The 19,582-nt window shown below is 50.1% G+C and overlaps 1 protein-coding gene across 2 annotated transcripts in view; it reads left to right on the top strand.

The window, feature by feature from the left end:
* LLGL2 (LLGL scribble cell polarity complex component 2) overlaps positions 1-19,582 on the top strand; it is a 168,102-nt gene that overhangs the window by 132,431 nt on the left and 16,089 nt on the right. For both annotated transcript variants that reach the window (XM_073587996.1, XM_073587995.1), the window contains one exon: positions 13,141-13,282. In XM_073587996.1, coding sequence (XP_073444097.1) covers positions 13,141-13,282 — 142 coding nt within the window. The remainder of the gene's footprint in view (positions 1-13,140; positions 13,283-19,582) is intronic.

The raw sequence follows: 19,582 nt of genomic DNA, 5'->3' as shown, positions 1-19,582 counted from the left end.
TGCTTCCCTGAGCGCGCCCCCCCCCCCCCCGGAGCAGTGCGATGTGCTGTGCTGTGCTGCGCTGCTCCGGGGGCCTCCTTTCCTGCAGGTCCTCGGATCCAATATGGCGGCGGGGGCCTGCAGGGAGCCAGCTTCCTCAGTGCCTGCAAAGCGCAGGCATGAGGAAGCCCTCTGCGCTGCCTGTGTCAGATCGCTGATCTGTGATGTGACAGATCAGCGATCTGTCACATGAAACGGATGTCTCCCCTGGGACAGTATAATAAAGTTAAAAAAAAGTGTAAAAATAATTAAAATCGCTAAATAAATTAAAAAAAAAAAAAAAATAAAAAAAATTCCCTAATAAACTCGTTTTTGGAAATAAAAAAAAAATAAAAGTACACACATTTAGTATTGCCACGTCCGTAATGACCTGCCCTATAAAACTGTCCCATTAGTTAACCCCTTTAGCGAACCCCTTAAATAAAAATAAACAAAACAAAGCAAAAAATAATGCTTTATCATACCGCCGAACAAAAGTGCAATAACGCGCAGTCAAAAAGACGGATATAAATATCCATGGTACCGCTGAAAACATCATCTTGTCCCACAAAAAACGATCCCCCCTGCAGCCCCACCATCAGCTAAAAATAAAAGTTATAGCTCGCAGAATAAAGCGATGCAAAAATAATTTTTTATATAAAATTGTTTTCATTGCATAAAAGCGCCAAAACATAAACATAAATGAGGTATCGCTGTAACCGTACTGACCCGAAGAATAAAACAGCTTTATGAATTTTACTGCACGCGGAACGGTGTAAATGCACCTCCCAAAAGAAATTCATGATATGCTGGTATTTGTTCATTCTGCGTCCCAAAAACCGGAATAAAAAGCGATCAAAAAATGTCACGTGCCCGAAAATGGTACCAATAAAAACGTCAACTTGTCCCGCAAAAAATAAGACCTCACATGACTCGGTGGGTCAAAATATGGAAAAATAATAGCTCTCAAAATGTGGTGATGCAAAAACTATTTCCAGGACGTCCACCTGACAGCACCATGGCCAGTATGGAACGACCATTATCACCTTTGCCTGTTCCTCAACGGATCTTCCTGAGTACCGCTGGTATGAGCGCCAGTGGTGGGAACGCGTAAGAGAGGGGTTCTTCCCAGGCCTGGCTCAGGGCATCTATGCCTTCTGGGTGGTCCGCCAGGTTCAGGGAGTACAATCTGGAGACCTTTTGCGTTCTTTCGGCTTGCGAACAGGTCTATACTGGGGGTCCCCCAACGCTGACACAGTTGACAGAAAATTTCCTTGTTCAGTTCCCACTGTCGGGCAGACCTGCTGTCTGCTTAGGTAGTCCGCTACCACGTTCTGGGAACCTTGTAGGTGTATTGCTGTTACTGAGAGGACTGTTCCTTCTGCCCAGGCGAATATTCTTCCTGCTAGGGCTTGGAGTGGTCGGTGCCTGCGGCCTCCCTGGTGCGTCAGGAATGACACTGCTGTTACGTTGTCGGATAATCGGACATGTCGATTCTTCAGGACTGATCGGTTCCGCCGCAGGGCCTCCCAGACCGCATAGCGTTCCCTGAAGTTGGAGGATCTGCTTCTGATGTCTACTGGCCATCTTCCCTGGAAGATCTTCCCTTCTACATGGGCTCCCCATCCCCACGTACTGGCGTCCGTGGTGACTACCATGTATGGAGAGGTTGTCCATAGTACGCCCACCTGGAGGTTCCTGGGCTGTGTCCACCACCATAGTAACTTTTTCCCATGGTACATGACGGCACCACGAGAGAGGGGATCCGCCCTACGAGGACAGGAAACCTTCAAGATAAAAGGGGGCGGCTCCTCTCTCCGCATCAGTTGGTTTCCTGTCCTCGACGGGGAACCCTCAAGATGAAAGCCTCTTTGAAGATTCCGAAGAGGATGCCTGGGCCTGGTTCGGGTGATTAGTGGCAGGCACTGGTCTGCTACACCCGTCACCAGGTACCGGTAGTCGCCTCGGGGGCCATATATTCCTATGTCCCCCCTGAGCGAGTGCATGGCCACAGCCCGTGAGGCAGTTGCCCGGGTGAAGTAATGATGCCTCGGAGACCATAGTTCGTGTACCCTCCAAGATGACCAAAACTTGCCCCATAGAAGTCCACGGAGGCCACTTTCCGTGCTCCCTCCCTGTCGACATATAGTGGCCATGCAGCCCAGGAGACACATCGGTGCCCGGGCAGAAGAGCTCCTCGGAGGCCACGGACAGTGACCCTCCCTGTCGAAGGCCAGACACCGGACCCCGCAGCGTACCTGCAGTCAGAAGGTGCTCTGCAGCATGGGAGTCCAGGCCCACCATGGATGACAACAGCGGAGTGCGGCAGGTATGGCTGATCCGTGGTCCAGGTCCATCGGGGGTAAGGGGTTTCTGGGGGCCCCGAAATAGGGGGCCCAAGCGCTCACCCGGCCCGCACAGCAGGTCGTCTGGCCGCACCGGGGGCAGCGCGCACTCGGAGCGCGCATGATGGCCTCCGAACCGGAAGCGGTTGCGTGCGACCCGGAAGTGGAGGGGGCGCACAGCACCGCGGGGCCTGGGAGTGACAGGAAGAGTGAGCGGTCCCGGGGGGGGCACGGGCGCGCACGGGGGCGCGCGCCCGTGCGTCCGCACACAGGTGCGAGACCAGCTGGTCCAGAGGGGAAAAAAAAAAAAGGTACTATTTAAATCGCCAGGAAAGGCGAGCGGGCGTCACAGCACCAATTCTGAGTGGGGTGACTGCTTGCAGCCATATGCAGCATAATGGAGAGCCCTTCGCCAGAGCATATACAACCGCGCCAGGAAGCGAAGGAGAGGCGGTCGTGCTCAGACGAAAAAGCAAAAACATGCCGCAGCAGTAGTGTGAGCCACTCGGGCAGCGCACGGGCGGATCGTCACCGCAAAAAAGAGGGGTCCGTAGTCTCGTTGGGAGACAGTGAGAGGACCAGCCAACCTCCAGATCCGCTACCCGTTCTATGAAGGGTCCGAGTGGTGAGTGAACCTCGAGAAAGTCCAGTAATCTAATGTCTGTTCTCTTTCTCTGTTTTGCCTCTCTTTTTCCTCTCCTCCTCTTATATACTGTATATGGACGGGGTGGAGTATAGGAGGTCCCTAAGAAATATAGAGGAAAGTCAAAAAATAAAGAATGTGCTTTATGTAAAAGTCCCGTAGAAACAGCCTGGAACAAAAAATTATGCCAGGAGTGCATTAACAAGACCATAGCGGAGGAGACACCCTCATTTTCGGATAGTTTGAGGGCCATAATTCAGACAGAAGTTTCCAAGTCAGTAAGAGCATTACAAACGGTAGATACGGAAAAAAAAGCTAGGAGATTAAGCCCCTCAGGGGTCTCTCAACAGGACTCTACAGGGTCAGAAGACGACTCAAATAAATCGCAGTATTCAGGAAGTAGCTCGGACGGGGAAGATACGTTTCCAGTAGAAGCTACGGATGAACTCATTAAAGCAGTTAGATCTACCATGGGGCTAGTGGAAGAGCGGACAAAAAAGACAGCCCAAGATCTCATGTTTAGTGGACTGCAAAAGAGAAAACGTAGAACCTTCCCTGTTAATGAGCAACTGAAAGCACTCATAAATCGCGAGTGGGAAAAACCAGAAAGTAAGTCCCAGAATACAAATTCCCTGAAGAGGAGATACCCATTTGAGGAAGAGGCATCCTCATCCTGGGATAGGGCCCCCAAAATTGATGTGGCGATATCAAAGGTCGCCAGAAAATCCTCCCTACCCTTTGAAGACTTGGGGTTTCTAAAAGAGCCACTGGACCGAAAGGCGGATAGTTGCCTTAAGGCAGCCTGGGAAACCTCGGCTGGCGCACTAAGACCCGCCATCGCAGCCACTTGTGTGGCTAGGTCCTTAAAGATATGGACAGACAACTTGGAGGATCAATTGGAACAAGGGGTTCCCAGAGAGACGATTCTGGAATCATTGCCGGCTATTAGGGCAGCGGCGAACTTTCTCGCAGAGGCATCAGCAGATTCGGCCAGACTAGCCTCAAAATCAGCAGCCTTAACCAATGTAGGACGGCGGGCGGTATGGCTCAAATGCTGGCTGGGGGACACCCAGGCGAAAATGAAACTTTGCTCTCTACCATGTGAAGGAAATTTCTTGTTCGGCCCGGCATTGGATGAAGTGCTGGAGAAAGCGAGTGATACCAAAAAGAATTTTCCGAAACAACCATTTCAGACCTTTCGACGCTCCTTTCAGAGGGGCCGAAAGTTCAGGAGACAACAATTTAAAGATCGTGACAGGAGCAATTCCGACAGACGATACAGAGGAGGGAGAGGCTTCTATTTCAGTAAGCCCCCGAGAGAAGCCAAAAAACCCACCCAGTGACGGTCCTTCTCAGGTGGGGGGAAGGCTCTCTCACTTCCTCCCAGCCTGGGAAAGGATCTCATCCAGCACCTGGATCCGACAGATAGTAGGGTCAGGTCTGGAGTTAAAATTCCACCATTGGCCACCACAAAAATTCATTCAAACTCCGGTACAATCATCTCAGGAAAGACAAAAGAGTTTGGAAGAGGAGGTATTATCGCTTGTACAAAAACTCGTACTGGAAGAAGTTCCAGAAAAAGAAAAGAAGAAAGGCTTTTACTCCCCCCTGTTTCTGATAAAGAAACCAGAAGATTCCTGGAGGACGATTGTAAACCTGAAAGGCCTCAACAAATATCTAGTAGTCCCATCATTCAAGATGGAGACAATAAGATCTACAGTAAAACTCCTCTTCCCTCGGTGTTACATGGCGGTCCTGGATCTCAAGGACGCTTACTATCATGTCCCGATTCGGCAGCAAGACCGCAAATATCTCAGGGTGGCAGTCCAGATAAACTCTCAGTGGCATCATTTTCAATACAAGGCTCTGCCCTTTGGGGTAGCAACAGCCCCCCGGGTCTTTACGAAGTTAATTGCGGAGGTCACGGCACATCTCAGAGAAAAAGATGCTCTAGTAAAACCATATCTGGACGACTTCTTGATAGTGGGGAAAGATTTCGCTCACTGTCAGGAACAAGTCAAGACAGTGATAGAGACTCTTCAGACTCTGGGTTGGCAACTGAACTTCAAAAAATCCAGGTTGGAGCCAACAATGGTCCAGAATTTTTTGGGCCTAACAATAGACTCGGTAATACAGGAGTGTCGCCTCCCAAAGGAAAAAGAAGAGAAAATCAAAAACCTAATCAGAACAACATTAGGAAAGCCAACAATGACTCTGAGGAAAGCCATGTCAGTGCTGGGGTCCCTAACCTCCTGCATACCAGCGATAAAATGGGCACAATTTCACGCAAGGGAACTTCAGTGGTGTGTGTTACAAAGCGATCTGACGCATCAGGGGCAGTTAGAACAGAAGCTCACCATCCCGGATCCTGTACTCCAGTTGCTAAAATGGTGGTTACAGATAGAGGCCGCTCCGAGGGGAGTACCCTGGACATATGCAGCCTCCAGAGTAGTCACGACAGATACCAGTCCCTGGGGCTGGGGAGCCCATCTAGACACCCTATGGCTCCAAGATACTTGGGCTCAGGGGGAAAAAGATCTATCCTCAAACGAGTGGGAACTGCTAGCCATCGAAAGAGCGCTGGAAGGATTACTGACACACCTGAGAGGACATCGTGTGAAAGTCCTATCAGACAATCGTACAGCGGTTGCATACGTGAACCATCAAGGAGGCACTCGTTCTCGGTCATTGATGGAAATGGCAAAAAGAATCCTGACTCTGGCGGAACATCAGTTCCTTTCATTATCGGCCCTGCATATCCGAGGCGTGGACAACCTGAGGGCGGATTTTCTGAGCAGGAACCACTTAAAGCAAGGAGAATGGTGCCTAAAAGAGTCCATTTCTCAGCAAATTGTGCAGAGGTGGGGAAAACCCATAATAGATCTCTTCGCCTCAAAAACCAACAGAAAAGTTCAAAAATTCTGCTCCCTAAGACCAGCAGACATGCCACTGGCGGTAGACGCCTTCAGAATAAAATGGACATCAGGTCTCCTGTACGCATTCCCTCCGATATGCCTCATTCCATTAGTCCTGAAAAAGATCAGGGAGGACCAAGCCAGAGTAATTATGATAGCTCCCTTTTGGCCAAAAAGGCCGTGGTTCTATTGGCTGAGAGTAATGTCAGTGACAGACCCATGGGTGCTCCCAGAGGATCACGACCTCCTAACACAGGGTCCCTTCAATCATCCTCCGAATTCCAGGCTGCATTTGACAGCCTGGAATTTGAAAGGTCACTATTAGAAAAGAAAGGGTTTTCAGCGAGATTGATTTCCACCTTAATCAGCAGCAGAAAACCAGTGACTACAAAAATATATGGGAGGATATGGAGGAAGTTCTTATCCACCTCAGGCCCAATACAGGAAGGGGAAGTACCGGTAAGGGCAGTGCTAGAGTTTCTGCAAAGGGGCTTAGACTTGGGCTTAGCGGTCAGCACCCTGAAAGTACACGTTTCAGCCCTGGCAGCATTATTCAACTATGACCTGGCAAGCGATAGATGGGTCGCCAGATTTATCCGGGCCTGTACTAGAGCTGACTCTGTCCCATCGCCTAAACCTCCTCCCTGGGATCTAAATTTAGTCCTATCATCCCTAACGGAAAGTCCATTTGAACCAATAGACGCAATATCAGACAAAGTGTTAACCTTAAAAACAGCCTTATTAGTGGCACTCACATCGGCACGTAGGGTTGGGGACTTACACGCACTATCAGCAGACCCGCCATACACTCAGGTTATGGACGATAGAGTCGTGTTAAGATTAGATCCAGCATACCTCCCTAAGGTAGTGTCGAAATTCCACAGAGCTCAGGAAATAATCTTGCCATCCTTCTGTCCTAACCCCGGTAACAAAAAGGAAGAGAGGTTACATTGTCTAGACGTTAGGAGATGTATCCTACAGTATTTAGAGGTGACAAAACCATGGAGGAAACAGAGGGCCTTGTTTATCTCATACCAGGGGGCAAGGAAAGGCCTTAAAGCCTCTAAGCAAACTATAGCTAGATGGGTGAGAGAGGCCATCATACTAGCATATAGTAGTGCAGGCAGGGCTGTTCCAGAGGGCCTAAAAGCCCACTCCACGAGAGCCATGGCAACATCCTGGGCGGAGAGAGCGGACGCCTCCATCGACCAAATATGTAAGGCGGCCACTTGGTCCTCTCCATCTACCTTTTTCAGACATTACAGATTAGACCTATCTGCTACCTCTGATCTCACATTTGGGAGACGAGTGTTGCAGGCAGTGATCCCCCCCAAAAGAGAATACAAATCTCTGTAACTCTCTCGTGGTGCCGTCATGTACCATGGGAAAACACGGGTATTACATACCTGGTAATGTGTTTTTCCAGGGGACATGACGGCACCCTTATATTCCCGCCCTATTTTGATCACGTCATTAGTTGGGTGTTTTTGTTAGTATTATACATTCCCTTGGTGTGGGAAATTTAGCAGTGTAAAATAGGTATTATTTATGTGTGCACTAACTGGCGGAGTTCCTCTTGTGCTCTGGAAAACAACTGATGCGGAGAGAGGAGCCGCCCCCTTTTATCTTGAAGGTTTCCTGTCCTCGTAGGGCGGATCCCCTCTCTCGTGGTGCCGTCATGTCCCCTGGAAAAACACATTACCAGGTATGTAATACCCGTGTTTTCACAAGTCCTGTCAGCCTTATGGGTCTGTCGAGTGAAGCCTGACTCCTGTCCCATCTTGCGAGGATCTCCGTTTGTAATGGTCTCGAATGGAACTGGGCCCATCTGACGCACGGAATGCAAGCGGTCATTAGGCCCTGAACCTCCATTGCCCCTCTTATGGAGGAGCGATGCTTCAAAAGGTCTCCGACTCTGTCCTGAATAGTCTTCTGCTTTTCTTTTGGTAGCAGGGATATCCGGTCTCCTGAGTCTAGGAGAACTCCGAGGAAGACCTTTCTGGACTCTGGTATGAGGTCTGACTTGTGCCAGTTGATCACCCAGCCGAGGAACTCCATCACTGTAATTGCTCGGTTCCTGTCTCGAATGAGCGCTTCTTCGGATTCTGCCACCAGGAGGAAATCGTCTAAGTATGGTATGATCACGATACCCTGACCTCTCAGGTAGGCCACTACCTCCGCTACCAGCTTTGTGAAGATTCGGGGGGCCGAAGCCAGCCCGAATGGAAGGCATTGGAACTGGAAGTGGCGGGTCCGAGTTGGTAAATCTTAACAGCCTCTGGGATGAAGGATGGATAGGGACCTGATAGTACGCACTCTTCAGGTCGAGGGTGCACATGACCGCGTCCCTGTCTATTAGATGTATTGCGGACCGAATTGATTCCATCCGGAACCTCTTGTACCTGACCCAGGCATTTAGAGGTTTTAAGTTTATAATAGTTCGGGTCTCTCCGGATGATTTTTCAATGGAGAAAAGGGAGGAGTAGTTTCCCTTCCCCCTTTCTGTCAGAGGGACCGGTACTATAACCTCTGAACTGATCATTTCCTGTAAGTCCGTCCACATGGCGGAGTCCGCCGGGACTACGGTGGCGGCAATATATCTGTCGGGGGGGGGGGGGGAGGGGAGTAAAGCTCTATGCTGTAACCCTCCGCAATGGTTCTGAGGACCCACTGGTTGTGGGTAGCTCGGGCCCAATTTACTGCGAAGTGGCGAAGTCTCCCCCCGATACCTATGGCATCATTGCCGTCTAGATCTGGAGGTTGACACAAAAAGGGAGCTTTTGCTTCTCCCACCCTGGCTGTGGGAGCTCCTATAGGAGCCTCTGTTGGACCTGGTTTGGCTCCTGAAGTCGGCCTAGAGAAGGGGCCTCTCCGAAAGGACTGAGGCCGCTTAGGTTTTTCTTCTGGGAACCCTTTATTCTTGTTTGACACTAGCTCTAAAATGTTATCTAGGGCAGGACCAAACACCCTTAGGCCTGAGAAGGGAGTGGAGCATAACTTCGCCTTAGAAGCGTTATCCCCCGACCAGGATTTAAGCCAGACCACTCTCCGAGCTGCATTAGACAGGGAGCTGTTCCTGGCTGCGAACCTTACTGATTCAGCTGACGTGTCCGACAGGAACGCCGTGGCCGATTTCATGAGTGGAAGGGATGCCAGGATCTCGGATCTAGGGGTCTTGTTCGTTAAGTGTTCCTCCAACTGCCCGATCCACAGAAACATAGACCTGGCCACCGAGGTGGCTGCTATGTTAGCCCTAATGAGGGCCACCGAAGTCTCTCATGTCCTCTTTAATAGAACGTCCGCCTTCCTGTCCATCGGGTCCCGGAGACTTGAGTCCTCGAACGGGGTGGCGGTTTTCTTGGTGACCTTGGCTACCGGAACATCGATTTTGGGGACTTCCTCCGATGCGCGTGTTTCCTCGGGGTCAAAAGGCAGACGACTTTAAAAGTTCCGGGATAGTACAAGCCGACGTTCAGCCTCTTTCCACTCCTCATGGACCATTGTCTTGATGCATTCACTTACGGGAAACACCGTCTGCCTCCGGGCCACCAGACCTCCGAACATCAAGTCCTGTCTGGATTGCGGTTTAGGAACTTCCTCGATCTGCATAGTGTTCCTGACCGCCTGGACTAACTCGTCAGTGTCCTCCAGCCTGAACAGGAATTTCCTGCCTGGATCCTGTCTGTCCACCAGGATCTCTCCTTCCTCCTCCAGATCCGAGTCACGGAAGTCTTACTCCTCGATAGAGCTTGCTTCGGAAACTGGGTCTGCCTCCCACCTCGGATGCTTGGGCTCGGCCCTGGAATGGGGGACTGCTGCCGTGCGAGGCTGGATCTGGAGGCTTGGACTTCCTCCCATATAAAGGATCTCATTTCGGAGAGGAGGGATGGCTGTTCGTCTCTCATGACCCTTGATGTGCAGGGTCCACAGAGGGTTTTGCTATGGGTGTCTGGCAGGGCGTCGGACCGACTTGGATGTGGCCTTGGCAGGGTCCTTAGTCACTGACGGGGGGGGGGGGGGGGGAGGGCTGCTGGTGTTCCCTTATCCTATCAACATAAGATGGGGTAGCCATGTCAGTCGTCCTGGGCTGCGGGGATGGGTGTGGGGAGGGTGGTCTGCGCCAGGCGCACTTACCCCTCCATTCACCAGAACCTCTGCGTCCATCCTGCAGCGATCCACGCTTCCAGAGAGACGGTGAGCCCCTGGAGCGCGCGCTGCGATTCAAACCCCCGGCGTGTGACGTCACCGGCAGTGACTTGAAGTGCTCTCGCGATAGGCCAGGTCCTTCCGCTTCCTCCCGGACTCTAGCCCCGCCTGCACCTCTGACTGCGCTCTCCTCATGACGCCGGCGCCCGGCCAGCTGCCTGCGGAGGACCGACCTTCGCCTGCCATGGCGGCCACCGACTGGAGCCGAGAGCCTCCCACCGGGAGGAGCGGCTCCCTCCAGGAGCGTCGTCCTGCTCCTGGCCTTTTGGGGCGGAGGGACTCCCCACCGGGAAGTTTCGGCCCGGGTGTCTTGACAGGGGGATGGTTTGGACTGGCCGCCCGATCCCCCTGGGCCCTCTGGTAAGCTTCTGCAGCTCCTCTTGTGTGTCCCTCCATGCAGGGATAGGAAAAACACAGGGAAATGGGGTGGGACGGGACCTATTAACCTCTCGTGTACTTTCCTGTCCCTTTAAGGAGGAGGACGTCCTCCATGGTGCTGTCAGGATGGACTCCTGGAAACATCATTACCGGTAGGTCTGATACCTATTTTTTTGCAATAAAAAGCGTCTTTAAGCATATGACAGCTGCCAAACTGCTATAAATAGTAAATCAGACCCCCCTTTATCACCCCCTTAGTTAGGGAAAAATAATAAAATTAAAAAAATGTATTTCCATTTTCCCATTAGGGTTAGTTTTAGGGCTGAGGTTAGGGTTAGGGTGTTGGGGTTACGGTTGGAGTTAGAATTGGAGGGTTTCCACTGTTTGGGCACATCAGGTGCTCTCCAAACGCAACATGGCGTCTGATCTCAATTCCAGCCAATTCTACGTTGAAAAAGTCAAATGTTGCTCCTTCCCTTCCAAGCTCCTGCCATGTGCCCAGACAGTGTTTTACCCCCACATATGGGGTATCGGCCTACTCAGGACAAATTGCAAAACAACTTTTGGGGTCCAATTTCTCCTGTTTACCCTTAGGAAAATAAAAAATTGGGGGCAAAAATATCATTTTTGTAGAAAAAATTGATTTTTTTTTTTTATTTTCAGTGCACTTGTAGCACTTGGGGGGTTCAAAGTGCTCACCACATATCTAGATAAGTTCCTTGGGGGGGGGGGTCTAGTTTCCAAAATGGTGTCAATTGTGGGGGTTTCTACTGTTTTGGCACATCAGGGGCTTTCCAAACGCGACATGGCGTCCGATCTCAATTCTAGCCATAAAAGTCAAATGACGCTGCTTCCCTTCCGAGCTCTGCCATGTGACCAAATAGTGGTTTACCCCCACATATGGAGTATCCGCGTACTCAGGACAAATTGCACAATAACTTTTGGGAAAATAAAAATTGAGGGTGAAAAGATCATTTTTGTGGAAAAAATGATTTTTTTAATTGTACGGCTGTACGTTATAAACTTCTGTGAAGCCCTTGGGGGTTCAAAGTTCTCACCACACATCTAGATAAGTTCCTTGGGGGTCTATTTTCCAAACTGGTGTCGTGTGGGGGGTTTCCACTGTTTAGGTACATCAGGGGCTCTCCAAACGTGACATGGCGTCCGATCTGAATTCCAGCCAATTTTGCATTGAAAAAGTCAAACGGCGCTCCTTCCCTTCTGAGCTCTGCCATGCGCTGAAACAGTGGTTCCCCCCAACATATCAGGTATCAGCGTACTGAGGACAAATTGCACAATAACTTTTGCAGTCCAATTTGTCCTGTTACCCTTGGTAAAATAAAAAAAATTGAACCTGAAGTATTTTTTTTGTGAAAAAAGTTAATGTTCATTTTTTTTTTTTTTTTAAACATTCAAAAAATTCCTGTGACGCACCTAAAGGGTTAATAAACTTCTTGAATGTGGTTTTGAGCACCTTAAGGGGTGCAGATTTTAGAATGGTGTCACTTTTGGGTATTTTCTATCATATAGACCCCTCAAAGTGGCTTCAAATGTGATGTGGGCCGTAAAAATAAAATGCTGTTGCAAAAATGAGAAATCGCTGGTCAATTTTTAACCCTTATAACTTCCTAACAAAAAAAATTTTGGTTCCAAAATTGTGCTGATGTAAAGTAAACATGTGGGAAATGTTACTTATTAAGTTTTTTGTGTGCCGTATCTCTGTGATTTAAGGGCATAAAAATTCAAAGTTGGAAAATTGTGAAATTTTCAAACTTTCGCCAAATTTCCATTTTTTTCACAAATTAACGCAAGTTATTTGAATGAAATTTTACCACTAACATGAAGTACAATATGTCACGAGAAAACAATGTCAGAATCACCGGGATCCATAGAAGCGTTCCAGAGTTATGACCTCATAAAGGGACAGTGGTCAGAATTGTAAAAATTGGCCCGGTCATGAACATGCAAACCACCCTTGGGGGTAAAGGGGTTAAATACAGCATCTTTTTATTATTCGCAATACCTCTGTGTCTCCTACATGGGTAACACAGGATCACATTATTCACGCTCCTATAGAAGACTGTGAAAAAATCCTTTGTTCATTGCTGGTTGTTGAATAGGAGAATGTCATTTTGTTCTTCTACTGCAATACAGATCTGTTGCAGAAAGTAGAACAAGTGATCAAATGTCCACAGGTTCAAGTTCCCTAAATGAGCTAAAAAAAACAAGTTTTTTAAACAATATTTTTTTTTTTTTTTTTTTTTTTTTTTTACATCACTTGCCAAACTTGAACAGAACTTGATCATCGAATTCACACTTTTGAGAATCCTGTTGCCAGTACATGATTTGCACACAATGAACACCATAAAAACAAAACAAATAATGTCAGAATTGTTTTTTTTTTTTTTTCTTTTATTGCAATATTAAAAAAAAAAACAAGCGCACTTCTAATAATTTTCCCATTTTCCAGTATAATGTATGGTAAAATGAATTGTCTTTCAAAACTAGAAGCTGCCTGGGAAAATGAAGGTATCATATGCTAACATTGGTATAAAGTTATTGCTCTTGGAAGAAGGGGAAGAAAAAAGCTGAAGCTCACAAACTTCTTCCTCTGACCGCTTTTCTGCTTCTATAGGTGCACACTACATGCCAGCGACCAGCTAGCCCTGGAAGGGCCTTTGTCCCGTGTAAAGTCACTGAAAAAGTCTTTGCGCCAATCTTTTAGGCGCATTCGGAGGAGTCAGGTCAATAAGCGAAGGGATGGCGCTGCAACTAAAGTAAGAACTTGCTATGTACTTTTTTCATTTACCTTTTTACTGAAATTATAAATGAGACACGGTACAATGTATGAAGTTAGAAATCAGATTGGGTCGTTGGCCTCAACTTTGGGATCTGTAGCAGGCTACTTTGGTGTAGTTGGAACGTTGTGCTGTAGAGCAGGGTTCCCCAACTCCAGTCCTCAAGGCCCACCAACAGATCCTGTTTTCAGGATTTCCTTTGTATTGTACAGGTGATGCAACTACCACCTGAGCAATACTAAGGAAATCCTGAAAACATGACCTGTTGGTGGGCCTTGCGGACTGGAGTTGGGGAACCCTGCTGTAGAGTCATGAATAGTGCAGTTAGGAATGGAGATCGAGCGAGAAGGTCAGCTGTAGAATATACGCTTGTCTTTCAGTAAGTTATTTAATGGGCTAATGGGGTATATAATGTGCTGTACGAGTGGTCTAGTGGTACAATATAGTAACATATTCCAGGGAAGGTAATCTCATGCAGGCCAGCTCTCCTAAGGCTTCTCTCATGAAATATATTGAGGACATCTCAGAGGTCCAATGGGGAATGTCTTTTTAAAGTGGGTTTTACTCTGTCGCCTAATTGGGGGACACAGAACCGTGGGTGTTATGCTGCTGTCCACTAGGAGGCGACACTATGCATAATTTGAAAAAGATTAACTTTGGCTCCTCCTCTGCAGTATACACCCCTGGACAGCATCAGCCTTCTCCAGTTTTTGCTTAGTGTCGCAAGGAGGCACACCTTTTTTCTTCCGTTTTTTTTCCTTTTTTCGTCCGGAAATACAGATGAAGAAAAGAGGGTCTCCAGCGAGACTCCCGGCATGGCTCCCTCCTTGGTCCCCTATTAGGGGTACCCGGTTGAGGTCGAGGTGGCTATTCCACATGTCGCTCCCTCCCCAGTCCCTCGGGTCCTGGTTCGAGGTCGAGACCCCCCTCCTTCACCCAACCCCTTTAAGGGGTCTGGGTTGAGGTTGAGGCGAGGATGAAGACCCCCTGACGGTGACAGACGCACCCTCCCTAATCCCCTGCAGGGGGCATTAGGTTGAGACTCCTCAGGTAGGGTTGGAGATCAGGCAGCATTCCGCAGCTTCCAGGGACCCCAGGCCGGCTGAGGGATCCTGTTGGGGCCGGGGGAGGGTGCGGACTGGATGGCACAGCAGAGACAGGGCTTTTTCTGCGTCCCTGTCTCTGCAGCAGCAGCGGCTCCATAGCGCTTCAGGGGCCCCACATACAGAAACCGCTACCCCTGCTACCCCCACCACTATCCAGTCGACCATTCTGGGGGGGTCTGGTACAAATCCGCCCCCCCCCCCCCCCCGGACTACCGCGCCGCTCTGGAGCCCTCCTGGGCATCAGGCCTCTAATTTCCCCGGCCCGCCCCCCGGATGACCAAAATGACACACTGGAGTGTCATAGAAGGGGTGGATTGAGGCAGAAAGGGGGCGTTCTTACACAGCCCAGCGTGCCCTTTTCAGCTCTCCGCCCCCTCCTCCCTCTCCTCAGAGTCCGGTGGCCATTTTTTCTGGATGAGATCCAGGAGAGGAGCATCACAGCAGTCTCCGGGGGGCACAGAACTGGGATCTGTCGGCGCTGGACCTAGGGGCACACCGGTGGGGTAAGTTCACAGCTGGGTTTTAATTACTCAGCTGTGAATCTATACTTCCTATAAGGCTCTCTGTGGGTTCCCTCTGCGTAGCCACCCCTGTACGATCCCTTATAGCCAGCCTCTGTGCACTATGCCGGGCTCAAGGAAGAGAACCAGGCAGGAATGTTTCTATCCATTCTGCACAGCCTGCAAAGCCACGCTCCCTAGTGGCAGCACGTATCCGCACTGCCGGGACTGCATCCTGAACTCTGGGTCAGAACCCCAGGGAGTCCCTACTGACGCTTCAGTGTCACAGGCCACGCCGGAATGGGCAACTCAGATGTCTCAGTCTATGTCACAGTCCATAGACAACCTAACTGCTACATTGCTGCAAGCTCTGCAGAGTCGGGCCCCGGCTATGGACGGTACACAGCAAACGGACAGCTTGTCTCAGGAACATGCTGCTTCCGACTCTCACAGACGTAAGCGGACCCACAGGTCTCGATCACCTGAATCGCACTATAGCACAAGGTCGTCCCCCTCCAGGGAGAGACAGCGTCATTCCAGGTCTCCTGGGCAGTCCCCTGCCACAGACAGTGCAATTTACCACAGGGATCCCCCACCACAGAAGACCCCCGCCCCAGGTCGCCCTCCAAGGATCACCTTAGCGAGGCACAGGATTCGGAGGGCATCTGTGACTCCGACTCAGATAACGAAACGGACAGGTCCGTGGTACCTTCTCCCCCTAGCAATACAGCGCTAGTTGAGGACATAATTTCTGCCATTCATCGGGTGCTAAAAATTCCAGAGTCGGCCCCGGAAGTCCCAGAACATAGGATTTGCTTCGAAAGTGTTCAGAAACCACCTAAGGTCTTCCCTAATCACCATGAGTTTGAGAAAATACTTACCAAACAGTTTGCGCAGCCTGAGAAAAAATTCGCTAATGGCAAATATTTGGAAGCGAAGTACCCCTTCCCACAGAAAGACACCAAACAATGGACAGATCCACCTGAAGTGGACCCTCCGGTTTCTAGGCTTGCAGCGCAGACTTTACTCTTTCTGCCGGATAGCTCAACCCTCAGGGACGCAGCAGACCGGCAAGTAGAACGCATGGCTCGTTCTATTTTCGAAGCGGCAGGCGCCTCTCTGGGCCCTGCGTTTGCTTCAGTTTGGGCAGCCAAGGCCATCCTGGTTTGGGCCAAAAAACTACAGGAGGGTCTTCAGGCTTCAAATCCTGAGCTCTCGGACCAAGCGGTCCAGATAGCAGTGGTAGCAGACTACATGATTCATGCAGCCCTGGATTCCGCCAGAGGTGTAGCGGGAATAGCATCAAACGCCATCACGATCCGACGCATCCTCTGGCTGTGAGAATGGAAAGCGGATGCGGCCTCAAAGAAGTCCCTCACGCGACTTCCGTATTTTACTGGAAGACTTTTCGGCGAAAAGTTGGACACCATGATAGCCAATGCCACTGGGGGTAAGAGTACCTCTCTCCCTCAACTAAAACTGAAACGCACGTTTAAACGAAGAAACCAGACGCAATTCCGATCCTTTCGGAATTCCTCGGGCTGGTCCGTTTCGCGCCCAGTGCAAAACCGTAACCGTTCTCCACGCAGGGACAACCCACGGACGCAGCAGCGACCGGACAGGGCTTGGCAGTCGAAAGCAGGCCAAGCGAAACCCAAGGGAGGAAAACCTCAGAACTTCGCTTCATCTTGACTCGCGACCTCTGGAAGACACCCCACCAGTAGGCGGCCGACTTTTACTCTTTCAGCAAGTCTGGCTGTCTATTACAGAAGACAGGTGGGTCAGGGAAATAGTGTCTTCCGGATACAAGATAGAGTTCACTTCCGTTCCACCGAACCGGTTCTTCCTTTCTATTCCTCCAACACCACCAGAAAAGGCTTGTGCTTTCCACCAAGCGGTTTCCTCTCTCCTTCAATCAGGAGTTGTGGTGCCGGTTCCCGCGAACGAGAGATTCCGAGGATTCTACTCAAATTTGTTCGTAGTCCCCAAGAAAGGAGGCGGCGTCCGACCCATACTGGACCTAAAACAGCTCAACAATTACGTACGGGTCCGTCATTTCCGCATGGAGTCCCTCCGGTCCATCATTGCATCCATGGACCAGGGAGAATACCTCGCCTCCATAGACACGCATCCTGTATATCTCCACATACCAATTGCTCCCGCCCACCAAAGGTTTCTCAGGTTCGCGGTCAACCAAAACCACTACCAGTTTGTCGCCCTTCCGTTCGGACTCGCCACGGCTCCAAGAACGTTCACCGAAGTCATGGCGGCCACCATGGACATCCTGCACTCAAGAGGCATCCTAGTCGTCCCGTACCTGGACGACCTCCTCATCAAGCCTCCCACTTTCAAAGACTGCGAGGTCAGTGTCTCAATCACACTAGACACTCTGAGTCGCCTGGGATGGCTAGTCAACCTACAGAAATCGTCGACTATCCCAACTCGGACTCTAACATTCCTGGGAATGGTATTCGACACCGCCAGGGGCCTGGTGCTCCTTCCCAAGGACAAGACACTGGCCATCCGTCTGGGAGTTCGCACACTCCTTCGCAGTCCTCCTCGATCTCTCCGGTTTGCCATGAGAGTCCTCGGCCGGATGGCAGCAGCAATAGAGGCAGTGCCATTTGCCCAGTTTCACCTCAGGGTCCTTCAACTAGCCATACTCAGAATTTGGGACAGGAACCCCTTCTCCCTCGACAGGGAGTTCAGGTTGACGTCATCAACCAGGAGGTCCCTGCATTGGTGGCTCAAACCAACCTCGCTTACACGAGGGAAGCCATTCCTCTCAGGACAATGGAAGATCCTGACTACCGATGCAAGCCTGACAGGCTGGGGGGCGGTGCACCTACATCACAGGGCACAGGGCAAGTGGTCACCGAGGGAAGTGACATTGCCCATCAATGTTCTGGAAATCAGGGCCATTCTCTTGGCACTGAGAGCCTTTCATCACTTGCTTGCAGCCTCGCACATACGGATACAGTCGGACAAGTTCGCTTAAGAGTCAGGTGTCGACGCTTTCAGTCCTTTTTCAAATGCGCATTGCTATTAAACCGCAAGTAAGGACTTTCATCCAGGGAGTTTCCCGATTGGTTCCTCCCTACAAAAGTCCGCTGGATACGTGGGACCTCAATCTGGTCCTGACAGCATTGCAAGCTCCACCCTTCGAACCTCTTAGAGGAGTTCCACTCTCCATTCTGTCTCAGAAAGTGGTTTTTCTAGTGGCGATCACCTCGTTACGCAGAGTGTCGGAATTGTCAGCACTTTCCTGCAGACGGCCTTTCCTTGCCTTTCACCAGGACAAGGTGGTTCTCCGCACGGTACATTCCTTCCTTCGGAAGGTTGTGTCCAACTTTCACCTCAATGAGGAGATTTCACTGCCATCCCTTTGCCCGGTTTCGGTTCATAGAGTGGAGAAGGCTCTGCATACGCTTGACCTCGTCAGAGCATTGCGGATTTACGTGTCCAGGACTGCACCTTTCCGGAAATCTGATTCCCTCTTCATTCTTCCGGAAGGTAGTCGCAAGTGGCTGCCGGCTTCCAAGGCTACCCTTGCCAGGTGGATCAAGTCCACCATACATGAGGCCTACCGACTTAACAGTTCCCCTCTTCCGGCCTGTATCACGGCACACTCTACACGGGCAGTAGGGGCCTCCTGGGCCATTCGGCATCAGGCTTGGGCACAACAAGTGTGTAAGGCGGCCACTTGGACTAGCCTACACACGTTTACGAAACACTACAGTGTTCATACCCAGTCCTCAGCGGATGCGAGCCTGGGTAGACTGGTTCTGCAGGCGGCAGTACCCCAAGTCTAGGGAACTGTCAACACAATATTCGTCCACTGCTTCCCACCCAGGGACTGCTTTGGGACGTCCCACGGTTCTGTGTCCCCCAATTAGGCGACAGAGTAAAGGAGATTTTTGTGTACTCACCGTAAAATCTTTCTCTTAGCCTTTAATTGGGGGACACAGCTCCCACCCTGTTGCCCTTACGGGCCGTTGTTTACTGTTGAGTTCTCATATTGTTCTTTGAGCTCGTACATAGTAGCCTTCTTACAGGCATGGTTATGTTATTTGATTATGTTTCTCCTTATGCTTTGGCACAAAACTGGAGAAGGCTGACGCCGTCCAGGGGTGTATACTGCAGAGGAGGAGCCAAAGTTAATCTTTTTCAGATTATGCATAGTGTCGCCTCCTAGTGGACAGCAGCATAACACCCACGGTTCTGTGTCCCCCAATTAAAGGCTAAGAGAAAGAGATTTTACGGTGAGTACACAAAAATCTCCCTTTTTTTCATGTTTTGGGAAAAAAAAAAATCTTAACTCTGCTTTACTCACCCTCACGGGGTCCAGTACTGTTTTCAGTGTCTAGTGCCTATAGCACTGACGCCACGTCCGCATCGCTCCAGTTGATCACTGATCTTAGCTGTGTCAGAGTGGACTGCACAAGCCACTGAGCTCACTTCCTGGCTGCAGTGCTGCGACATGACATCAGCGTTGCGTTAATATGAGACTGGGATCAGCAGTGGAAAGACATAGCTGGCCCTGGGGAGGGTGAGGAAAGTTTAGTTGTTTACTTTTTTTTTAACCCCTTCATGACAGCCAATACGTATATTTACTGACCTGAGATATAAGGGAATATCATCCCCGTACATTTGACAATCCAGCAGCTGTCAGC

The sequence above is a fragment of the Dendrobates tinctorius genome, unplaced genomic scaffold (assembly GCF_039654945.1).
Source record: "Dendrobates tinctorius isolate UK_male_01 unplaced genomic scaffold, ASM3965494v1 ptg000103l, whole genome shotgun sequence".
Classification (NCBI taxonomy): domain Eukaryota; kingdom Metazoa; phylum Chordata; class Amphibia; order Anura; family Dendrobatidae; genus Dendrobates; species Dendrobates tinctorius.
The sequence above is the reverse complement of the archived record's forward strand: the minus strand, read 5'-3'. Positions and strand labels throughout refer to the sequence as shown.